General features: G+C 42.3%; 1 protein-coding gene across 1 annotated transcript in view; it reads right to left on the bottom strand.

Moving 5' to 3' along the window:
• Nucleotides 1-24220, bottom strand: part of PLD5 (phospholipase D family member 5) — a 971514-nt gene that overhangs the window by 645611 nt on the left and 301683 nt on the right. The window contains exons 4-5 of the mRNA XM_069236559.1: nucleotides 6833-6947; nucleotides 3635-3762 (exon numbers count right to left, since the gene is read on the bottom strand). Coding sequence (XP_069092660.1) covers nucleotides 3635-3762; nucleotides 6833-6947 — 243 coding nt within the window. The remainder of the gene's footprint in view (nucleotides 1-3634; nucleotides 3763-6832; nucleotides 6948-24220) is intronic.

Raw genomic sequence — 24220 nt, 5'->3', positions numbered from 1 at the left:
CAAAGTAAAACTGGTCAACAGATTTACAGTTCATGGAAGCACTTGACTCAGACATGCAGCAACTCAAATTTGTATGTATTGTACATGTGCATGCAGTAAAATGCAGACTGCATGCAACAAAACAAGAGAGTGTCTTAGTCTTAGTACAAAGACTTTATTCGACTTTCAACAAGTCATAAAAGTAACAATAATTTACATTTTAATGTACAATATACAATAAATAAATACAATAAATAGGCAAAAATCTTAATGGTTTACAATAATAAAAGGTCTAAAATAGTTCAGGTTATATTGCAGGTTATATTGCTACCCCCATGTGCTTTCTTGTGCTTAGTACGGAGCATAAAAAATTGGCCAAGGTTCCACACATCTCTATGGATGATAGAACCTGGAGGCTTGTGTACGCAGTACGACACTGAGGGAGGTTGATTATCCTTAAGAGAGGGGCTACTAGGCGCTTTCTTTGCTTGGCATACAGTTTGCAAAATAAAACCACATGGATTGTGGTTTGTAGTGACTTTGCGTCACAGGGGCAGGCCTTCAAGGTGGTGCTTCAATCATTCATGGTTGGGAACGTTACTAGTCGATGGAATGTATCCAGCCTCAGTCTGGTGAGCACAAAACGATGGCGGGGGTTTTTCACGTTCATCAGGTAAGGCTGGATAGCCTCCATTGACAGGATTATTTGATTATGAATGACAGTGGGCTTTTTTGATTGAGCCTCCCATCGTAAGTCTTCTAAATATTTTAATGCCAAAGCGCTCAGGTCCTTCCTAGAGATTGTTTCCAGAAGAGCTGGATTTGTGTAAAAAGCTTTATTGCCCATGTTTAAAAAAAAAGTCATAATGTATTTTAGCCAAGGCACCCTTGTTGCGTATGTAGATTCCATACAGTCGGTCAAGATGGCCTTATTTAGTTCAGTATGTTCCGAGGTCCAGATTTTGTGCCATAACAGTAAGGGTTGAATCTTTATCAAATCGGTAATAAAAGGGGATCCCAGTTCTGAGTGAATTATGTAAGATGATGTACCTTTTGGGACCATCAGTAAATATCTTAAAAAGTTGTTTTCAACCGTCTGTACTAGGTTACAATCAGTATGTCCCCAGATGCCGGACCCGTACGTGACTGCTGGGATGCACTTTGCTTTGTAAATTTTTATCATGTTTGGCGGAGTAATCCCCCTATTTTTTTAGAAAACAACCTTATGGCCATCGTTGTTTTTATAAGCTGTGCTTTTTTTGACTTCCTACAATTGGCCCAAGAGCCCTGATTGTCAAGAGAGTGTCATAAGTAGATTGTTGAATTGATTCATTTGATGTTACGACGGTTTTTTTTAAATTAACCTAGGCTAATCTTAGTAATAAGCACTCACATTGCAAACTAATTACAAGCACTGACACATTCAAAGAGTCTCAGCAGTGGAACCTATTGGCTTATCAAATGCATTCAAAGACAACTGCATGTGCATCCAAAGTGTCCTTTTTTAATGCTTTTGTAATTTATGAACAAACACATTCAAAGCTGGTTGTGGTAATTTTACATGTGTTTGCATAGACACCTTTAAACAGGTTTATTTAAATAATAAAAACCATTGAAATAATTCAAACCCATTTCTGCTGCCCATCATGCGTTTGTGCACATGTGCACTTGCAAGCAGCCATCTTGAACATGTAAAACCCATTTCAAAAAGCATGCCTGTCAATAGTGACAGGTGAAAAAGGTTTACAAATTTAAGTGAGACAAGGGTGGGGGAAGGGTAAGACAAAAGGAGACAAATGGACTGAGTTGAGAGAGCAAAGAAGTAGCAAATTGGGAGTGGCAGACATTAGCAATATTCAAACAGGATGGGAAGGGGCCGGTGAGGCAAATGATTAGCTGGGGAAGCAACATTGAAAGCAAGGAGGAAGGGCAATTTGAAGGTTTAAACAGCATCTGGGGAAGAGAGCAAGAAGAGACCAGCACTCCCACAGAGTGCTTAAAGGAGGAGAATAAAAGTAGTTCTCTAAGTGCAAGCAATGTCAGCTGTGGAAGCATGCACGTCAAGCAATCAGAACACTGACAGGGTAAAATACTTTTAAGTGGGACAAGCACAAGAATGAAGAGGAAGGCCATTCACTCAAAAGGAGACAACTGGGATAAACAACAAAGCCATCTAATCAGGAACAAGGAGCTAGCCCAAAGCCCACTCTAAGTATTTGTTATGAACTGCAAACAACATGTTTTGCTGCCAAGACTTAAATATGTCATGGGTTCTAGCCCTGTAGGATCCATTACAACAATATGTGTTTACACTATCCCTTCACTTTTTATGCAGTCCATCAGAGTAAGATTATAACACAGGCCATTGAGAAGTAGAAACAATAGGCCTGTCCAACGGCCAGCAAAGCTGTATGTAGTGAAGACCTAAAATGTATGTTCATCTTCTGTTCAGATAAATCGAGGATATGAATGACAAATCTTTGCCTTGAATGTGAGGGTTGTCAAAACAGGAAACGGGTGATTAAATGAGGAATGAGTCAGATGTGTGAATACCTCTTGTTGGATCCCCACAATGACACAACTCTTAACTTCACCCGAGGAAGAACATTCATCACATGATCTTCAGTGTCTTTAGTTAGAGTCACTCATGCTGCTACGTCTCACTTCCTGAGCCACAGTGAGGTGTAAGGGGAGGGGGCATCTCACAATTGAAAAGGGGTATGTAAACCTGCAATGATGATAGAAGAGTCGTGGCAGATGGAAACATACGGGAATATTTATGAGACGCAAATGAAAAATGCGTGGCCCTGCGTGGCTTCATAAATCTCAAGTAATGCAAAGCAGTGCAAATTACTGCTTTGCATTACTCTGTGCCACGGAGACATTTCCATGGGTGTTATGTGAGTATTCCCACGTAATATCCATGCATTTTCACGTATTCCCTGATTTACAAGACCAGTTAAACCTGGGAATGCACCAAAATGATATGTCCCCCCAGGAGAGGCGTAGTGAGGAAAAAGTCTTGCACAAAAACAATCCTGCATGCAACGAAGGGACCCTTGCACCATAGTGCAAGGGGGCTTGTGTTGGTGCTAGACATCCCATTGTGCAAAAGCACATGGAAAAGAACAGGAAATACACATTCCTGCCCTTTTCCAGTGATTCAGCACAGCAAGATGGCTTACTGCTCTGTACCACTTTTTCATAAATATGGCCCATAATGTATAGATAGAGGCTCACAGGTACTCGGACATCCACAACAAACATAAGCACGACGGATGTAAGGGGGAATGAGTATAAATGCCATTTTAATTGCAACACCCACCAACTGATACATTGATCGACTGCACAGAGCCATGACAGGCATCAGTATTGATAGGCGAGTTCACTACATAGCCTGCACAAATATTAAATATCCAACATATTGAGGAGAGAATGTAGATGGCCAATTCATAGGCTTGAGCAGTAATTACTTTTTTCTACAGTGACCTAATATGTGCGCTCATGCTCTTCTCCCACCATCAAAGCCTGCTTTACAGCCTCAATTAAAAAAAAAAGTGTGCCACTCATTTTACACACATTTGATGTTATAGACCACTTTCATGATTTAATTACGAATGAAGTTGATTGAAATATTTTCATTTAGCACACCAACCTGTCCCAGCGATTGTCGGTCTAAGCTGGCGCTCCCAATGTATATGTGTTTTCTGTCGACAACCCAAAAAGACGCGTGGAGGCGGCCTTCCGTGAAAGCTGTCATATTCAGATACAGCACCTCTGCGTCTGTGAAGAAAGACATTGTAAACTCAGTAAGTTACTGAAAGCTTCTTCTGTGTACAGTATTTTACCCTCGACAAGCAGCTGTTCAAGGGTTTTAGAAGCAAGTGCAATACTGGTGGTGTCTGTCATACATTGCAGGGCCTCAGCTTTAGGTGCACATGTGGCACTTCTTCAAGACCTAGAACACGAAAAAACGACTCTATAATGTCTTCCTCTTTTAAGCACCAAGAAACAACTCGGTTCTGTTACTTTAATACGATGTAGTGCCTTCTCCTCCTCGCCCTCTGCCTTCCTATCTTCCTCTTCTGCTTTTTCTCCAGACTCCTCTTCTAAATATTCTCACTCAGCTTCCCCAGTCTCTCCTTCTTTCTCGTTCCATTCTTATTCTTTTTGCTATTCCGTTTTGTCTCCCCAATAGAGAGACACCAGAGCCTTCCGATGTGAGCGTGGCTCAGTTCCCACACTCCAGGAAGTGTAGAGCCCTTAAAAGTAAACCAATTTCGTTGAAGGAAATCTCGGTCACCTCGGGTGGCTTGTTGTGAGCAGCAAGAGAATGTCAAAATGTTTATGTGATGGTTTGCATAAAAAATCAACCAAAGAAAATACAGTTAAATAAATGCAGTACTTAAATTCCATACCAATTTTAAAGTAAAGATAATTTTACAAGTACTTAAAATAATCAAAAAGTAGAAATGTCAAACGAAAAACATACGCAAAAGGCAGGCACTATGGGGTACATGCTCCGATCGAGGAAAAAAGAAAAAATACTGTGCAGCATGAACAAATGACTCTGCATATGTATTTGTGAATCACCAACTTCAATTCAACATTGTTCAAGCACATGTTGGGAGAATGAAGTGACCAGGTCCTTGGTTGGACCGCAGGTTCAATTTGGTTATTTTACCTATATACATTGACTTTTAATGCATGTGCAAAGAAAAATCAAGGATTTCTTGCAGAAGCACAAAAGGCAACACAAATTGACAAAATGCGTAACAAATAGGTGAGAGCAGCAAATAAAATGTACGACATCAGAGTGGAAGCATTGTGGTCTCTATGGTTCCTCTTCCTATTTGCAGCTCTAGACTGGCGAGGGGGTACTGACAACCCTTTCTATTCACAGTAACCACATAGTTTAGACTCCAGCGACATCCTTCGACTGACCTGTTGCTGAAGTGTGATCCATTCTTTGCCTAGCCGCAGTGACCCACACACCAGTTAATAAGGTACTAACTTTCCTAGACAGGCACCAGATAGTTCTCTCTGTTGGGCAGTGGTGTAACATAGGCCTGCAGCCCCCGTGGCGTGGGAGGCCCGAGCTCCAGTGGGCCCCCTCAGCAGAGTACCCTGGCCTGACAGCTCCTGACTGAGTCCAAAAGGGGCTCAACCATGTATCTTGCAAGGGGGGCCTCACTCAAGGTTCGTTATGCCACTGCTGTTGGAAGGGATCTGAGACTACTCACCCATGCCTACAAGGCCCTTCACAGTATCAGACCGGCCTACCTGAATCATCACATCTCCTTTCACAACCCCGCCAGATCCTCTTCGCTTCGCCCAGCAGGCGCTAACCACCATCCCATGCATCCGGAAAACCACGGCCGGAGGAAGATCTTTTGCCTACCTCGCAGCTAAGAGCTGGAACAACCTGCCCACGCACCTCAGAAAAAGCCCATCGCTCACCATCTTCAGGAAGAACCTCAAGACATGGCTCTTCGAATGAGGCCCAGACCCACTACCAGCACCTTGAGACCCTCACGGGTGAGTAGTTGCACTTTATAAAAACTGAGTGATTGAATGATTGAGACTTGATTGCTGTTTGCCTTTCCAACCATCCCCAGAAAACAAAGGTTCTGAGGGGCCATTCTAGCAACTCCCTTCCAGATTGGAGAGTAGGTTAGCCACCTGCCACCACCACCAGTGAGTAACAAATGGTCCTTGCTGTACTTTTCTCTTGAATATAAATAATAATAATGATACTACTACTCCTTCCACTACTACTGCTACTCCCACCACTACTACTACTACTACTACTAATAATAATAAAAAACATAATGCTAAAAGTAACATGTGTTTAATAGCAGTAAGTGCAGCACGTTAGCCATTTTTAAGCGCTGTAAATAACTGGTGTTACAATTGCGAACTTTGTTAAATTATGATGATTCAATCCAGATACTTGTACTTCGCTTTTCAATGAATTACAGATGGAGGAGGAATCTGGATAGGTGATTTTAATGGAGAAGTTGCACTCATTACTACTAAACTCTACAACCATATGGGCTTCCTCTTTTTTGGGCAACCGCAGCATCACCATAATTTCCTGACTGGTCACACAACTAAGCACTCACATGCACCCTTCGCATACTATCATATTTTCCTATATTTAATTATATCAGAATTATGTGAAAACGTATCTCCCCGCTCCTCTTTATTTGTTGCCTCACTCTGTGCTCCTGCACATAATCAAAAATAGCCCATCAATTAGGGTCTCCCTTCTGGCCACTGAACAAATGGGCAAAGCCCAAGGTCTCTAGGGTAACAACTAGGGGGTGGGGACTATGTGGAGGAAATACACTGCCCCGATACAAAAAAATACACCTCGACTTACTTTAAAGTGAAACACTAGTAGTTTAGATTGAAGGTTCTACCATTCTCATAAGAGTCTCACTCTCAAATCAGTGAAAGGCGTACCGCATTTTAAGAGAACATTTGTTTTAGGGGTTTTCATCGAAGAAATTCTACCCTCACACAACCCTCAAGGTGCTATCATTCTTGTGTTTCTCCCTCCGCTAAAACATTGATTTTATTGCTTTGAAAATCAAGTGAAAATAAAGGAAACCCAACATTTGAATAGAGCATTCCCCGAAAACAATCTATAATGAAGAGGGCGACATTTCTATTAAGAGTATATTTTCTGAACGATTTTCAAATTCATATCTTTATTATCATACACACGTGACCGCCGTTTCAGATTATTGTGACTCAAGACACTATTTAATATATGGAGTAATTGAATATAAGGAAACTGCAATAGCTCACAGAAGGTTATTAAAATAGCCAGAGTACACAAACTCACCATATTTCTTTAAGTCGTGTAACAGGGATGATGTGTTCTGCTGAATATCACTCATTAACTTTAGCTCGATATTTCGATATTTGAGCTCTCGTAATCTTTCACAAAGGTACTTGCCCTGGAGTAAAAAAGTAAAAAAAGAAGTTTATTTTGTGTTTTTGAATGCTGTATATTCATGAAACTGACTGTAATTAGTAAAATCGAAAGTAACAGTACTATAATACCACCTACTCACTTAAGGAACATGCTTTTCAATACGAAAACAAGGTAATTGTTCATTAATACAAATATTCAGGTTTTGAATAATTCTGTCAATATTGGTCGTGTTGAAAAAAAGTTTTTACAAATCTGTTTATTCTGTTTATTTGAAAGCTGTATGTTCATGAGAAAGTCTAGAATTAGTAAAACCGGTACTGGAATACCACCTATCACTTACAAAAATATGCTTTTCAATACGAATATTACGGTTTTAAATGTCTCTGTTAATATTTGATATCACAGCAAACAAAGCCCATAGGCCAAGTGAAAGTGCAAAGGACGACCAAGGAGGCAACCAACTCTGTGCGCATGATAACCCAGGATGGGCCACGTTATGCGCAGTGAGGCACACAGGGGCGTCCTAGTGGTTGAAAGGTGACATAGTTGAAAGGTACAAAAGAATATAACTGCACAAGTTAATCAGACGTGGGCGTGTTTAGTTCTGCTTTGTTTGCCTCATATTATTCATCTGCGCTTAGATTCGTTTGTTATTTCTGCTTAGGGTGTGGTGATCCCAGCTAAGGAGTAATAGGCAGAATGACAATAAACAACAGACTGACTATCTGTGCTTCTGAAATATAACTGCTCCATCGAGTGTGCCCCAGGTGGCAGGCAGATCACCAGTGGAGACTTCTGTAGCTCTACACGTGCTTCCCCAATGTCTTATTCAACCCTTGCAGACAAGATGGTAGCTTAGAATAGGATGACTGGTCAATCAAAATGTCTTCCAGAGTTACAGTAAATCCATAAAAGGCAGCATAATAGTGATAGGGTCTAAATATGGTGTCTCTAACATCCTGAGAAATACTTTCATGCATGCTAAGGTGTGACCTCCCAAAATGCGCCCCCTCTTTTTAATAATACCTTTCCAGTGCTCACATGTAGTAGTCTGAAAATGGGTTATTAATTTTGGGACGAGGCAATTCGTACTAATTTAATAAATACACCCTGCCAGTCTCAGCACAAGTATCTATGAAACTCAGCTCAGACCTGATTACTATGGCGCAAGCAGCAGACAATTCCCCAGAGAAACGCACATTAGGTTCAAGCAGAACCAACAATTTTAAAGTCAAGAAAACAACACATTAAAGCTCAAACTAATACAGCAAAATAAACGGGAATCAATGAGCGAAAAGAAACCAACCCGATTGTAAAATGAGAAGGCCTGTCCCAGTGCTGCTCTGGGACGTTTATGTGTGTGCCTGGGCAAGTTATCTGCAGATAAAGTTAGCAATGTTATGCGAGGGGGTTTATTTTCACTTTGATTAATTAGCTAACCTGATTTAAGCACATTTCAGCGAACTATTATCTTTTAATGAATTTTAATATAACAACATTACTCCAACGTATCACGCAGGTCACGTGCTAGTAATTGTTTACTGGGATAGTGAGCATAATTGGAGAAAGTTATATATAGATACTGTGAATATCTGTATAATCTGAATGAATGTCATAACAAACCGCCCACCATTTTACAGGTTGCAGTTACCGGTAAAAATCTTTATGGACAACAAGACCCAGAATAATTAATTTAATTAATGAGGAGTTAGCGCCCATGACATGAAATCTCCTGCATCGAGATTATGTACGACATTGTGATTACTCTTTTCTGGCCAGGAGAGAATGTTCAGCTTAAAATATTGCCCGCAAAAAGCATTTAAAAAGTGTAAAATCGTCCTAGTATGCCCAAAGAATTTTGCATTTGCAGCCTACAAAATTTTGAGAGCTATCATCTGTGTTATTAATGAACTGAAGAAGGTCGCTGCTGCTGCACCTAAGGGAGTTAGTTAGGTAGCCAAATGTAACCAATTTGATGGTAACTTCCGACCTTGATGCTTCTAAGGGACTGTTATTCTCTGCTGAAAGTAAGCAGGTGGCTGTACCAACTGCTGAAACAGGTTTTACTCGGTTCTCTTTGTTAGACAAGGCCACTTTATTAACTTTAATGAAGAACAGTAAATCTTCTAGGTCAGAAGCCAATGTTGTTCCAGCCAAGCTGCATAAAGAGTTACTTTTGAAATCTCACGTTACAGCTGTTATCAGTGCTTCCCTGATCTCTGGGTATTGTGCCTGGAGAATTGAAAAAGGCTTGCTCTCTTCCACAACTAAACAAGCATTTGCAATGCAACGGGTTTCACAATTTTTCCGAGCTAGAGCTATTAGCAGTTGTAAACTCCCAACCAGACTTTTCTTGCCTCGTTTAATGAAAAAAAAACGAGCGTGATCGCGCTGCTAAAAAAGCGAGATTGCGCTGTGAAAAAAGAGAATAAGTAGTCCACAAACCGGTCGGAAAACAGTAAGCCTCGGAGGACTAAACACCGGAAAAGGCATGACGTATGCATGCCTTCCACTAATGAAAGCAAGCAGATTTTAAAAGGCAGCCCACAAACCAATGAAAGACACTGGCGTGACAAGGACGGGGCTCGTCCTATTGTAACTACTACAGCATCTTGCTACACAGGCTTGAACCTAAAAAGCCTATGTTAGATCCTGAGTATGCTGAGAACTACAGGCCAGTTTACCATCTGCCATACCTAGCAAAACTGCTTAAGTGTGTAATATATAATCTCAATATGTGAAGGATGGTAATTTGATACATCCATTGCAGGATGGCTCCTATGTGATGATGCCAGTTTTGGAGAGTCTTCGACTTTATGCTGACAAAATGTGTCACACTGTACTGACTGCTTTGATCCTCATAGACCTCTCAGCAGCATTTGATACTGTGGACCACCGTGTCTTATTGGATCATTTCGATATCAATGGGACAGGTTTAATGTGATTTTGCACTTGATTTCATCTAACATATCTTTTAAGGTCACTGTGGATTCTTTTGTGTCGGATAGCAAATTAATGACCTGCTTCCGAGTTCTGTATTGTCTGCACCGCTCTTCACATTTATATATGGTTCCATTGACTTACTTAATGCAATCATACAGACTGATATTATTTACTCAAACTAATGATATGTAAATCATTTATAAGATAGATGGAGATCCCAGAATGAGTGTGGAAAATCTTCATAACTGCTTACTAAGTGTTGAAGTTTAGATGTCACTAAACCAACCTAAACTAAAGAGAGGCAAGACATAAAATGTGGGCCTGTTTAGAACTTCTATTGTCTGGAAATTAAACTTCTGGCCACCTTCTTTAGGTGAGAAGCCCACACCTGGGATATGCTTTAATAATCTGGGAGGTACATTTGATATACACTTGTCAAATCAAATAAATGCAGTGATGAAGTCTTGTATTGTTCAACTATGTATGCAACACTCAGTGAACTGCATTAGCTTCCAATAAAGCAGAGTGTCATGTTCAAATCTCTCTGTTATGTTTGGAGACTCTCTGGGCCCACATGCTTATTTTGTGTTTTTTCTACAGACCTTTTTAGGAGTCCAGAGGGATAAGGCAAGTTACATTCAAAACTTCATATCAATTAATTAGGTAACCTATTTGATCACACATTAAATCCAGGAGGTGAAGGATAAAGGTTTATTAAAAATTCAAAGTCAAACTGATATAAATGAATGTTAAGAGCATGCTGTATAAGTACAGAATCACCAAAGGTGAAGTGAATTGTCTAACAAAATTAAGGCACACAATGATTTCAGTAAAAGCAATACATAAGATAAGGAATAGGTGATCTGTATACTAGTCATGATCCTCTTGCTTAATTATTGGAAAAGATAATTCAACCTAATGTCCAAAGCCAAACTATAGGAAATTCTAAGTGATTCCCAGGAAATATAGGAAATAATAAGAATATCAGAAAGTGTCAATGTTAGACTTTTCATCCTTGGTGTGGTCTCCCTTAACTTTTTGCCTCTGTCTCCCAGGTTGTTGATGTGTGCTGGACTCTGATTTTGCTGTTTTTGTTACTCTGGGCACTTTACTACTGCTAACCAGTGTTAAAGTGCAAGTGCTCCTTTACAAAATGTGTATGTAATTGGCTCATCCATGATTGGCATATTTGATTTATTAGTAAGTCCCTAGTACAGTGCATTAGAGGTGCCCAGGGCCTGTAAATCAAATGCTACTAGTAGGCCTGGAACACTGGTTGTGCCACCTACATCAGTAGCTCTGTAAACATGCCCCAGACCTGCCGTGTGCAGTGTCTGTGTGTGCAGTTTTAACTGTAAATTCGACTTGGCAAGTACTCACTTGCCAGGCCTAAACCTTCCCTTTTCTTACGTCAGACACCCCTAAGGTAGGCCCTAGGTAGCCCCAAGGGCAGGGTGCAGTGTACGGTTAAGGTAGGACATATAGTAATGTGTGTTGTATGTCCTGACAGTGAAATATTGCTAAATTCGTTTTTCACTGTTGCAAGGCCTGTCCTTCTCATTGGTTAACATGGGGGCTACCTTTAAATCTGATTAAAGTGTAAATTCCCTTTGGGAGCGGATGGACATGTGGAGTTTGGGGTCTCACAATTTAAAAATACATCTTTTATAAAGTTGATTTTAAGATTGTGTGTTTGAAAGTGCCACTTTTAGAAAGTGGGCATTTTCTTGCTTATACCATTACTGTGACTCTGCCTATTTGTGGATTCCCTGTCTGGGTCAGTTTGATAGTTGGGCTCGTTGCACCTCACACTAGACAGTGACACAAAGGGAGCTGGGGTGTAGCCTGCATATCCTGATGAGCCATCTGTGCTAGGAGGAAGGGGGATTGGTCACTCACACCTGAAAGGGTTGTGCCTGCCCTCACACAATGCAGTCTCCAACCCCCTGGTGAGTGTCTGGGGCCTGGCCTGCAAAAGGCAGGATTTCACATTCAAAAGAGTCTTTACTTTGAAGTAGGCCTACTTCAAAGGAGAGATTGGGTATAAGAAGGGCACCCAAAACCACAGACTTTAGAACACTTCTGGAAACAAGAGGAACCTCTGCCTGAAGAAGAGCTGAAGAGCTGAGGAAGAAGAGCTGCCCTGCCTGTGACTGTGCTTTGTGGAGCTATCCTGCAGTTGCTGCTTCTGAAAGAATAAGAGGGCAAAGACTGGACTTTGTGTGTCTTCCATCTTGTCAAGATCTCCTAGGGCTTGATTTAGAGCTTGCCTCCTGTTGTTTGAAGTCTTAGGGACAGCAAAGACTTCTCTCTGCCAGCACCTGGAGTCTCTGGAGAGACTCCTACTCTTTCCTGTGGTGCCCATCCAGTTCCCGGGACGATGAAAGGAGAAGCTGGCAGCCTAAAAGGAGGAAATCCACGCACAGAACGCCGTGCGGGGAAATGATTGACGCGACTCCGTTCTGCGACTCAAGCATGGCTACGCGACTTAAAATCGACACTCGCCGGAAACGCGACTGAAGAATCGACATACGGAGCTGGAGAAACGACGCGCAGCATCTCCGACGGAGGCTGGGAGATCGCAACCCGCTCTGCATGGTTTTTGGATCATCGTGCGGCTGGATTTCCGACGCAAACACCGCTGGGCATGTAAAAACAACGCAAGGCCTGCCCGGACCCGAGAGTGCTTACTGGATCGATACATCGAAGCAACGAAGCGCCCGACCCGACAAAAGGAGAAACAGCACAAGGTCCTGCTCGTGAGTGGAATCGAAGCATCGCAAGCCCTTTTTGGCACACACTCACCCGTGTGGGGTTATTTTTGAGGCACCCAAGGTACTTTTTCACGCTAACAGTGTTAGTGTGTGTTCTAAACTACGGAAAGACTCTTTTTGCTTTTTAATTAATAACTTGACTTGTGTATTGTGGATTTTTTTCGTTTCGGTCTTGTTTTGTTTAGATAAATATTTCCTATTTTTCTAAACCTGTGTTGTGTCATATTGTAGTGTTTTTATTAGGTTACTGTGTGTGTTGGTACAAATACTTTACACCTAGCACTCTGAAGTTAAGCCTACTGCTCTGCCAAGCTACCAAGGGGGTAAGCAGGGGTTAGCTGAGGATGATTCTCTTTTACCCTGACTAGGGTGAGGGTCCTTGCTTGAACAGGGGGTAACCTGACTGTCAACCAAAAAAACCATTTCCAACAGCCAGCATACAAGAAATCTCTGAAGAAGTTCTGATAGAGAGGTGACGTATAGCATGAAGCCACAGAAATTAATCAGAGTAGAGTATATTTGCTGTACTTGTTGCCAGTTTAACACTGTCGTAGATAGCTTTCATATTTTCAGATCATTGAGAATGATTCCCATAGATGAGATCAATGTACCAAAAATATCTCCAATCACTTCTCCAGCTCTAACACCTCTTCTCGTTCTAGACTTAGGGCCTGATTACGACTTTGGCAGATGGGCTATCCTGTCACAAAAGTGACAGACATCCCACCCGCTGTTTTACAAGTTCCATAGGATATAATGGAACCTGTAATACAGCAGATGGGATATCCATCACTTTTGTGAGGGAGTAGCCCATCCGCCAAGGTCGTAATCAGACCTTTAGTTTCCCATACAGGATCATTGAAATGCTCCACATGGTAAATTTTAGGGAAGCCTATATCAATATCACATGTACCATGCTATCCCATGGGTGTCAGGAACCCTCAAGGTGCCTCCTGCATTATCTGTCAGCATCCCCAGGGATTAGGGTTAAATCATATCTCTGTTCTTGGTTAAACCTTCATGTTTCTAAGTAAACATAATGTGCTGTGTTACACAATTGGTTTTATCAATGCTTGTTTTACCAATGCTTGTATTCTTATGTGAGCAGGTGTAGACATGTGCTTCTAATTGGGTGTGGTGACTCATCCACATGTGGAAACGCAACTGCTTTCCTGATTTGCTATAAATAGCAGAGTGAAGCATGCCTCCCTGCTTGGCTTTGTTTTGCTTCCTGATCTCAGCATCTGACTTGGCAGTCCAGCCCCTGCTGTCATCCTCGTATTCAGGACTTTTGAGGCAATTCTTTTCTTCGTTCCTGTACCAGCTGACACCAGGCATTCCTCCAGCACTCCGGAAAAGACTGCAGCTAAGTGGCTAGTATTATTAGTAGACTTTTCTTTCTCTAATAGCATAACGTTTGGATTTTAAATTGTGTCATTCATGCCTGTGTTTCAGGTTTGAGGAATTTGCTTTTTGAAGGGTTTTTCACACACACAGTGAAACCAAACTAAACTGTGCCACTGTAACTGTTTGAACCCAGAGAGGACATTTGTATTTCTTGTATTGTTTTTGTTCCTTTTAGTTTAACCCTATGCATGCAGGAAAGTTATATGTGATATAATTAATGCCCTTGTTTGTCTTTCTGGTGCATGATAAGCGCAACCACAGTTCTATTTATAGCGTGCAACAGTGAATCTCTGTGAAGCCAGCTCTAGTGTCGCAGTACTTATTGTTATGGTACTCAGTTTGGGTTTTTGGTAATGCAGTGTTAGTAATTGTGCCAACAGTTATTATTATCCAAGAAAAGTGCTGGTGCATCCCGGTGTTCTTCTACCGCTCCCGTGCCCATATCAAAAAGAGAGATTCAGTTACAAGGAAGTTGAGTACACTAACTCTACTATCACTCTGTCAACAATGACCTGCCCCCCCGAAGATTCAGGGTGCCTGGCTGGACCGGCAAGACGTGGCAGTGTTTTGTCCCTTTCTCTTCCACTCCCCCTTTCCTTTTGGGACACCTGCCGGGGTTTCTGTGTCCACCAGGAAGTGCCGAGAGGTGTTCCAGGAGGTCGGGGGCATACTATTGCCCCTGCAGACATCCTGCTTTTCAGGTGAGTGGCCCGTCACGACACTGGGCAACTTAAAATAAGCACACTGTCCACAAATAAAATATACTCCAGGAATTACAGTACCCTGTCCATCTAAAAAGAGTTTGTTCTTTCCTCTAATGTCAAATGTATGTTAACATTCACTGTTCCCTATGTATAATGGGTCTAAATAACTCTGGCCAATGTGTATGAACAACTTTTCCTTATGGTGCTAATCTAGGGTTTATGCTGGTAGTTTTCCCTTCACCTGATGTTAAATTTCTTCTATATTCCATTTATGTAATTTCTTGATGTCCTTATCTGTTACAGACTTGCATTCTAGACCTCTCTTTCTGTCCTCCACTAGATTCCATGAATTACAATTTCTACGTCTGTCAATGAACATCCAAGATTGTGTCTGTATGCATATGTAGTGTCTAGTGGCTTGAGAGATACTAAATATTTGTCTGCAATTTAAGCACTTTTAAAATAAGGATTCTTATTCAGGTGTTTGAACATGGGAACCTCTGAAAGAACTAAATCATAATTCAAAAAATAAGATTGGAAACTACCTTTTCTATAATACATGGTCAGCAAGAGACTACAGGAAACTCCATATGTTAAAGGGTTGTGATGTAAAGTGATGCTTTCTAAAATGGAAGCAGGTAATTGCATACAGACGTAGAAATCTCTTGCATCCATAGTGTCAAGTACTTATAAAGCAATCTAAAATATACATTTGTCAAATGATCTCCTCTAGAGTTATCTTACTATAAAGCCTTATCATCTAACCTATATAAGCCACTATCTCTAGAACTCAGTGTTTGCGGGGGATCACTGGATGATAACCCATTTACCATGTTGGCTGTATGGAAGAATGCTCTTACCAATAAAATAATTCATATTAGAAGGGAAATAAGCAACACTTCTTATAAGTACCTGCATCTACGCTTTTTGTTAATTTTGATAAAGTTTCTAAAATCAGGTCTTCTAAGATAGAATGCTGCAGCAACAGAGTGTTTTCCATCATATCTCACCTGTGCAAACAGAAAAACAAAGTCTAAGTGATAAATTGCAACAAAGGACTTTGTGAGTCTTCCCTAGCCCTACTCCATCTTCTTCTAAAGGACAACCCTCTCTTCTCCTGCAGACTCAGGCCTTGGTACTCTTCTTAATTCTTTTTTATAAAACAAAGTCATTGTGAAGTCCTCAATATATGCACAGTTCAAAGTCACTAATAATCATTCCCAGAATTAAATGGCTCAGCCTATCCAACCTCACAGGAAACTCAAAATGAAATTCAAGTACAATGTTGAATTCAAAGATTGATAGATTTTTATTAATTGTATAGTTGCTTAACACCTTTGCAATAAAACAACAGTATATAAACATAAAATGGAGATTACAAATTCTGTTGTGGGTATGAGTGGCAGCCACGGGTTAAGTAAACTGCTTGAAACCCATGCATAAGCATAAGCTGGCAAGCCCTCATTACTATTGTTATTAAACTATAGAAAAACACATACCTAAACAAACATACCCCAGTAACAGTTGAGAAAAAAGGAGATGATGTGGGTTAAAACCTTGAATTAGATATTGTGCACAGTCATGCTTCACAGCAACAAGTTAATAAAAGGCAGGCAGCATTGAGCATTTTCAATGTGGAGAGAACATGCTCCACATCACTTAGTTAAGATTAGGCAACCATCATTAAGGACTGTCATAAAAGGGCTCATCTAGGCATTAAAATCAGGAGTAGAACTACCAGTGTGATAAAATGCAGAGTGCAAAGTAGGAGTGAGCTCCCAAGAGGCCAACAGGGCATGGAGGTAAGCCAGTCCTGAAGCGATCAACCTCTCACAGTTACCAGTGCTAGGAAGCCCCCCTCTCAGTGACAGCAGAGCTGTGCACATGATTGATGTGATCGCCCTTCTACAGTGACCAGTGCCAGGTGACCCCCTAACAGTGACAGTGGAACTGCACACATGGTTAAAGTGATCACCCTCCCACGGTGACCAGTGCCAAGCAACCCCCCTTCACAGTGACAACAGAGCTGCTTGCACAGTTAGATTGCGTCTAAGTTCATCAAGGTTGTATCCTATGGAAGTTATCAATCCTCTCATTCCGGGGTCATGTCGGCACTTGTGTGGTGGGCAATGGTGAAGTAATTGTTTGCCCTTCTTTAGCATAAATTTACCTAATAAGCAGTTGAGCTGGAAATCCCCTGAGTCAGTCCCCTCGTTCTTGAATCATTTCCGGCACCTGTGTGGTGGAGCAATTCACTTGTTGTAAGGCGTTTTTTTGCCCACCTTCAACATAAATTTAACAAATCAGCTGTTCAGCTGTGAATCCCCTGGGGCAAAGCAAGCCAGCACTACCTGCCTCCGCATGTGTTTGCTCCTTTGATTAAACGGGGCTGTTAACAACTGTCTCCTTTCTTTTCTCAGTGTATCCCAGGGACAGATCAGATGGAGCAAGTCGCCTTCTCCCCGACCACAAAGTACATACTTGTTTAATGAACCGTCCCGTACCCAAGGAGAGAAAAGCTGTTTTAGAGAAAGCAGCCCCAGCCGGTAACATAGGAACTGCTCCTTCACAAAAGCTGAGTACACGGTGCTATAATATTTCAGTAACGCCATAGCCTAGTAATTATATAGCATCATCCCTCCATGAGCTCTGCGCGCCAGTAAGGATTTGTCATCGGTGAGCGAGGAGATTTTCAGGGATTTTCCAGACAAACCTTTTGAATACTGGTATATGGCCGTACGGACTAATATTCAGAGTACTTTGGTGGAGAACCAACTGATTAAAATAAGCCATGTTACTGGATGTTCCATCACCAAAGGTGACTGGAAATACATTTCAGAATTGGGATACAAATTATTAAGGGCTGCCAATTTTAAAAGAATGGAGTTTTTGTCTAGATGGATGGCCTACTATATGCCCCATAGATTGCATTGGATGAATGTAGTAGTCCCAGATCGGTGTTTTTGTTGCAATCTAGACGGGACTGGGAACTGGTGACATTTTTTCTTTACATGCCCAGCTATCCAAGAATTTTGGAGAAAAAAAATCCAGAAATGTACGGATGTAACCCAGATATTTATACCCTAGCAACCCATGCTCACTCTGTTTGGCTTTTCTAATACCACTTGGGGGGCAGTTAAAAGTGTACAGTTTTTACTGCATACTGGCACCGCCATTGTATGCAGTTTAATACTTCATAGCTGGCAAACGGATGAGGCTCCCTCATTTGGGCATTGGCTGGCTAAGAGGTTAAGAGTCAGAGCCGGGACCTGAGCAGAGTGAAGCGGATCACATCCTCCCCGTCCGACCGGAGAAGACCGTCCCCTTAGAAGCAGCGTGCGGCGTCAGGTACGTGTGGCGGGACACAGGCCGTCTGGCTTTGAGAGCCCCGGTGAGGGGGCCTCAGCTGGTCCGAGGGTCGGGTGTCTCGGGGGGAAGGAGGGCTCCTGGTGCGCAGACACGCTTCAGCGCAGGAGGTGAGCAGTGACCGTTATAGAGCGCCCTTTGCCCGCCCGGAGCCGTTGGCTGCTGGACCTGGCGGGCTTGATGACATGGAGGACGAGCTCTTTGGGGCCCTTAACATCCCGGGGAGTAAGGGGTTCACGCGCCTTGCACTAGGAAACAGAGGGGCAGAGGACTACCGCACCCAGCACTCCTTCAACTGAGGCCCTTATCCAGGGCCGGCAACACCGTGGCGCGGGACGCGCCTTGCACCAGGAAACAGAGGGGCAGAGAACTACATCCCCCAGCACTCCATCCACTGAGGTCCTTATTCAGGGCCGGCAACATCGGGGCGCGGGACGCGCCTTGCACCAGGAAACAGAGGGGCAGAGGATTACAGCCCCCAGCACTCCTTCCACTGAGGCCCTTATCCAGGGCCGGCAACACCGTGGCGCGGGACGCGCCTTGCACCAGGAAACAGAGGGGCAGGGGACTACAGCCCCCAGCACTCCTTCTACTAAGGCCCTTATCCAGGGCCGGCAACACCAAGGCACAGGACACGCACGGGACACGCCTGTGCGCATGCCTGGAAGAAGACCGGGCCAAGACGGGCCCGTCATCGCCTGTAGGAGACTGGGCTGGGCCAGCACTCTTGGGTCGGATTGCAAGCGCCCAGGGAAGGAGTTCCATAGGCTGGTCCTTGATATTTATTTATTGTCCTTTTTTTTTTTTACCCATTCCCTAACTGGGTCACTGCACACGTGATATGGGGAAGCAGAAGGCTGATGACACTCCAGTGCCCCACACAAGGATCAAGAAACATAAAATGCGGTCGACTGGGAAAGTGGATAGATGCCCTGCTATCAGCAGGAACCAATTTAAAACCATTGACTCACTGTTTGAGGAGGTTGAGTCTATATTGAGGAGTCCCTCTATTTCTACCTTTCCTAGCCCTGCTATCCCCTTACCCAAGAAGATCCCTGATCTTTTTGGAAAAAAAACACAGAGGCCCAGATTGGACGTAGAGGTGGATCTTCATTCCCCCCAAAAAACTTATGACATAATCTCATCTCCACTGAAGGGATCTCCTCTGCATGTGGAATCCATTGAACGTACTCTAGTCGAGGACCTTTTACTTCCAAGGCATAAGGCCCCAGCTTCCATTGACATTCCTTGTTCAAATAGATTCTCGGTCTTGTCTTCCTCTAATGAAAGCCCAGAATGTCTTCAAGCTCCAGTTTTAGATGAATTAGAGGAGGGGAACCAGGATTGGAAGTTGGAAAGCAATGAAGCTTCCAAATTGGTAATAATTTCTCATAAGCTGGATGACCTAAAGCTTTTGCTGGTAACACTTTTGAATAAGATTTCGGGACTCACTGAACAGAGGGTCACATGTAATTGCAAACCATTTAACGAGGCTGTCCATAATCCTGAACTGATCGCGGGACCAAGCATGACTATTACACCTAATACTGGCGGCAAAGTGACTACCTCCTCTCCACGTAAACGGCCTAGGGAGTAATCTGGAAGCAAAGCAGCCGATGGCAGGCCGATCTGCCCGACTGTACTGGTAACTAACGGGCAAGCCTCCAAATGAAACACTAATAATCATGAACATATCCCCGAGCTGCGGGATCTAGGTAGTGTTCGTCAAACAGCTTCTAACAAGGTCCCCGGGGGAGCTTCGGATATGCATGCAGCTGCTAGTTACCCTAGAGTTTCACCCTCTGGCCAACCAAGATTAATAGAGTCACATGATACGAAGGGGAGACCTGGTTGGAGAAGAGAAGGTGCCCATTTATTTTTGACAGAGGTCCCCAGGCTGCCTTCTGGTCATAGAGAGTCAAATGACTCTCTCACCAATAAAGTTATATACTGGATATGTTCACAGAGGAATTGTCTCTCTGTTATTCGGTCTGATAATCAAGAGGTGCGTAGGTATATTCAATTGGGGCCGGAATTTTACTACATCTTTATCCTTTTTACCGATAGTACCATGGTGAACAATCTTATATCCTTCAATACCCGAACAGGCCCTTTAAGAGCTGGCAGGAAAACTGGTATTAATCTTTGCATACATACACCTGGAGAAAAGATACGCAGATGTTGCTGTCCGTTTAATGAACATGCAGGTGGGGTCAAAGTTTCACCTGAGAACCATCTACCATTTCTAGTAGAGAATTCTTCCCCCTCGTTATCTGACTTGGACTGACTAACTGATGACCCTTATGTAGGGATGCTAAAAGTAGCAACAGAGGTGTGTCAAGTAGAATGCCCAGGAAATTTAGAAATGGCTCCCCAAATGAGAACCAAGGCATAAATCACATCCAGAACACTTGTTATTATGTCTTGGAACGTAGCAGGAATGGAGCAAAAGCTAGAAGATCCCGAGTGGGTCAGTTTCATTAATAATTACATGTATGATTATTCCAGGAAACTTGGGCTGCAGAATCAATCCATCTAGCAGGCTTTACAACCTACTTCTCTGCGGCTCAACCAGGTTCTGGGGGCTTTGGTAGACAGATACGGGGGCTTATGATTTTGTTGAATAACATATTGAAATGCGATCACTCCGTAATATGGTTTAATTCTCATAGCCTGTTGGGTGTACAACTCACATTGCGGCCTGGTTTCAAGGTGATTATGATAAATGTGTATGCAAGATCTGTCCCATGTGGTACCGAATCTAATGTTCTCACTCAGTTAGCTGACTATGTGGAGCTCCTACATACATCAGATTATCTGATGGTTGCGGGTGATTTCAATTGTCTTTTTCATTAACGAACATTATTAGTAGCCTGACAATTAAGGAAGATAGGCTATGGGGTATCCCCCAATCCAAAGAGACTGTCTCTACCTCTATTTCTCACGTCACAATGCAGGTGGCCACTTTATGCTTAAAATTTGGGCTAAGAGAATGCAATGGTTGTACAAGATCCGATCCCATCCGTGCTTCCACCTTTAAGCGAGGGCTTTCCTCTAGTACCATTGATCATCTCTTTGTGGATATTAGACTATGGACAAGTACCTTAGATATGGAAATAATATTCCGCCATGATAGTGATCATAATCCCTTGTGCCGTACCTTAATTAATCATGCATTTGCAAGAGCCCAGCATCTAGAGACCACTGATGTTCCGACTCCCCGGTTGAATCTTGGACAAATCCGTGTCAGCTGGCCAAAAGTCATATCAAACCTGTACTTGATTAGAGAAATGTACTTATCATTTCTAGAATTTTTCTCTAGTTTTGGAGAACAAGAGGATGTTATTATTCCAATCATGGCTATTCATACTGAAATGGTAGGCACCCTTCAGGGTATCTTTTATAAGGAATCCTCTTCTAGGCAGACACCCGACAATATTTCAAGTAGGGAATGGTAGAACAAGGATTGTGTTTGTGCAAGATCCAATTTAAAAGTAGCTTTAAAAAATCACTCACAGGGGGAGATTAGGAACGCCAGACTCAGGTATATTAGGTCCCTGGAACGAGCTAAAAAAGCTGGGAACATGAGATTTGGCAGAGGTTGCTGGATGCAGTTAAGAACCGAGATGATGGTTCCTTTTGGAGGTTGTTGGCTTGTAGATCAAGAGGGGGTAATGATAATATAAGCATGTACATTGAGCCTGAAAGATGGGTGACTTATTTTTCTGAGATTTATGCTTCCCCTGCTCAACAGGACCCTGTAGATATTAGGTGCGTCGACTACAGTGATTCTGACAAAAGTTCAGCGGAGGACATTGTTTTTACAATTGATGAAACAACAGCAGCCATCAATTCCATGAGACTAGCAAAAGCTCCTGGCCCTGACAAGATACTGGGGGAACTGTTTAAATCTGAACCCACCATATGGGCATGGTACATAAATACACTGTCAAATGCTATAACAGCAGGTAGTCCCATCCCAGTTTCGTGGCATGGGGCAGAAATAATTCCTATACATAAGAGAGGTGATGTGGGTTCACCAGCTAATTATCGGCCAATCAGCCTTTTTGATAACCTGCAAAAGATCTTTGCTAAGCAAGTCTTAGACAGGATCACGTAATGGGTACAGGATAACCAGGTTTTATCCCCTCTTCAGGCCGGCTTTCGCCCAAAAATCAGTACCATGGACCAAGTTTTTTAGGCTTTCATTGCTATTTTGGAAATATGTCACCTTAACCAAGCAAAAATGTTACGTTGCTTCTGTACATTTAAGATCTGCTTTCAACCTTGTTCCGAAAGAGAAGCTATGGGAAGTCTTAAACAAAATTGGTACCCCAGGAAACCTAGTGCACCTAATCCAAAGGCTGCACGAGAATAAATATGCACGAGTAAGATGGGGTAGCCAGGGGGACCTTACTGATAGAATAGACGTTAGGTGAGGGGTACGCCAGGGCTGCGTCCTCGCCCTGACTCTTTTCACCTTGTTTATCAACGAGGCAGTGCAAGTCGTATCTGATTGCTGTAATGACGCGCCCTTCTTGAACAAACAAAAAATTCCGATCTTATTATTTGCTGATGACTCCCTTTTGATTTCCAAAACTCCTATGGGCCTTCAGGTCCTAATGGACAGGTTTAGCTCATTCTGTGTTGATTATGGATTGGAGCTTAATCACAATAAAACCAAACTTATGACCTTGGGTTGTGGTAATACTAAGAGATATACCATCTTTTACAACGGGACCCCTTTAAGTAAGGTATGTTCCATCGATTACCTAGGGGTAAGAATCAGCAATAATATGCATTGAGAGGCCCAGATCGATAAAAGCATAGCCCTTCTATCGCACAGATCTGGGGCCATTTTGCATTTTCATAAATCCACCACAGAGAGAGCAGTCTCTCCAACCATTAAAATCTATTTGGTGAAGGCTCAGGGTGCTGTGGTTTGTGGGACAGAAATTTGGGGATTTTCTAATGTAAGTAAACTCTCCGTGGGGGAGAATAGGTTTAAAAAATCGCTCCTGGCATGTCCTCCAATGTTTTGGGACCTTGGTCTTTCGCCTATCTCAGATGTAATTGTCCTAAGACCCCTGCTTTTTTGGGTTCGCATCTGGACTACTCCTGAACTAATTGTATATAAGGAGTCCCTCCAAGATATTTTAGATAGACCCAATGCACTTTCTATTCCTTGGCTTAAGCATACCTCAAATTGGCTTCATATTTTGGGTCTTAAAAACTTTTGGAGTCAACCTTACAATCTAAGGAGGGACCATAAGAAACACTTGAAAACAGCTTATTTGACCTATGTCAGGGAAAACTACCTGCTGCATATGTCACATGGCAGACTGACATCCCAATTTCTTGATCTCAAGTGGTATCCTCATCTTGAACCATTTATGGATTCAATTTCTGTTCCACTAAGCAAAAGTTTAAATATTCAGTTTATATATGGATGTTTACCTCTTAAATCTTTTAACAGCACGTGGAGTTCTACCACAACAACTGATTTATGTCCCAGCTGTAATTGCACTCCAGAATCCGTAGTACATTTTATGTTTATATGCCCTGCATATAGGACCGCAAGGTGGAAGCGGCTACGCCCAATTTGTAGGAATAGGGGCATGAGACATTGCAAAGATGCCCTAAGGATTATGATGAGGGATACCTCCACTCCCCTGTTCTGTGCGGTCAGCAAGTTCCTTGCGGCTGCATGGTACATACGCTCACATTCTCTAAAAAAACGAAAATGATTAGTTCTAAGTTGTATAGCTTTAATTATTTATTTCTGATTAATGCCTTTTAAGATTATTATGATTGTTCACCATTTGTTAATGAGACTGTTAAGAGAAATAGGTTTTCAGATGGTTAAATACAAGTTGGGGGGAAGGATGTTTATGATTTTAAGTATTTATGTTTTTATTCTCTTCCTAAGTTATTTCTGATAGCATGATAGTTTTGTCCTTTTTTTTTTTTTAAATCGATTTTATTTCTGTATTTTTATGATGTTATTGCTTTGATGGTTGAATATAACCAAATAAAGCTGTGTATGATGATGATGTTAAGAGTCAAAATGGTTCAGGAGGCCTATGTCAAATGAGTGGGAC

This window comes from Pleurodeles waltl, chromosome 5 (assembly GCF_031143425.1).
Source record: "Pleurodeles waltl isolate 20211129_DDA chromosome 5, aPleWal1.hap1.20221129, whole genome shotgun sequence".
Lineage (NCBI taxonomy): Eukaryota > Metazoa > Chordata > Amphibia > Caudata > Salamandridae > Pleurodeles > Pleurodeles waltl.
The sequence above is the reverse complement of the archived record's forward strand: the minus strand, read 5'-3'. Positions and strand labels throughout refer to the sequence as shown.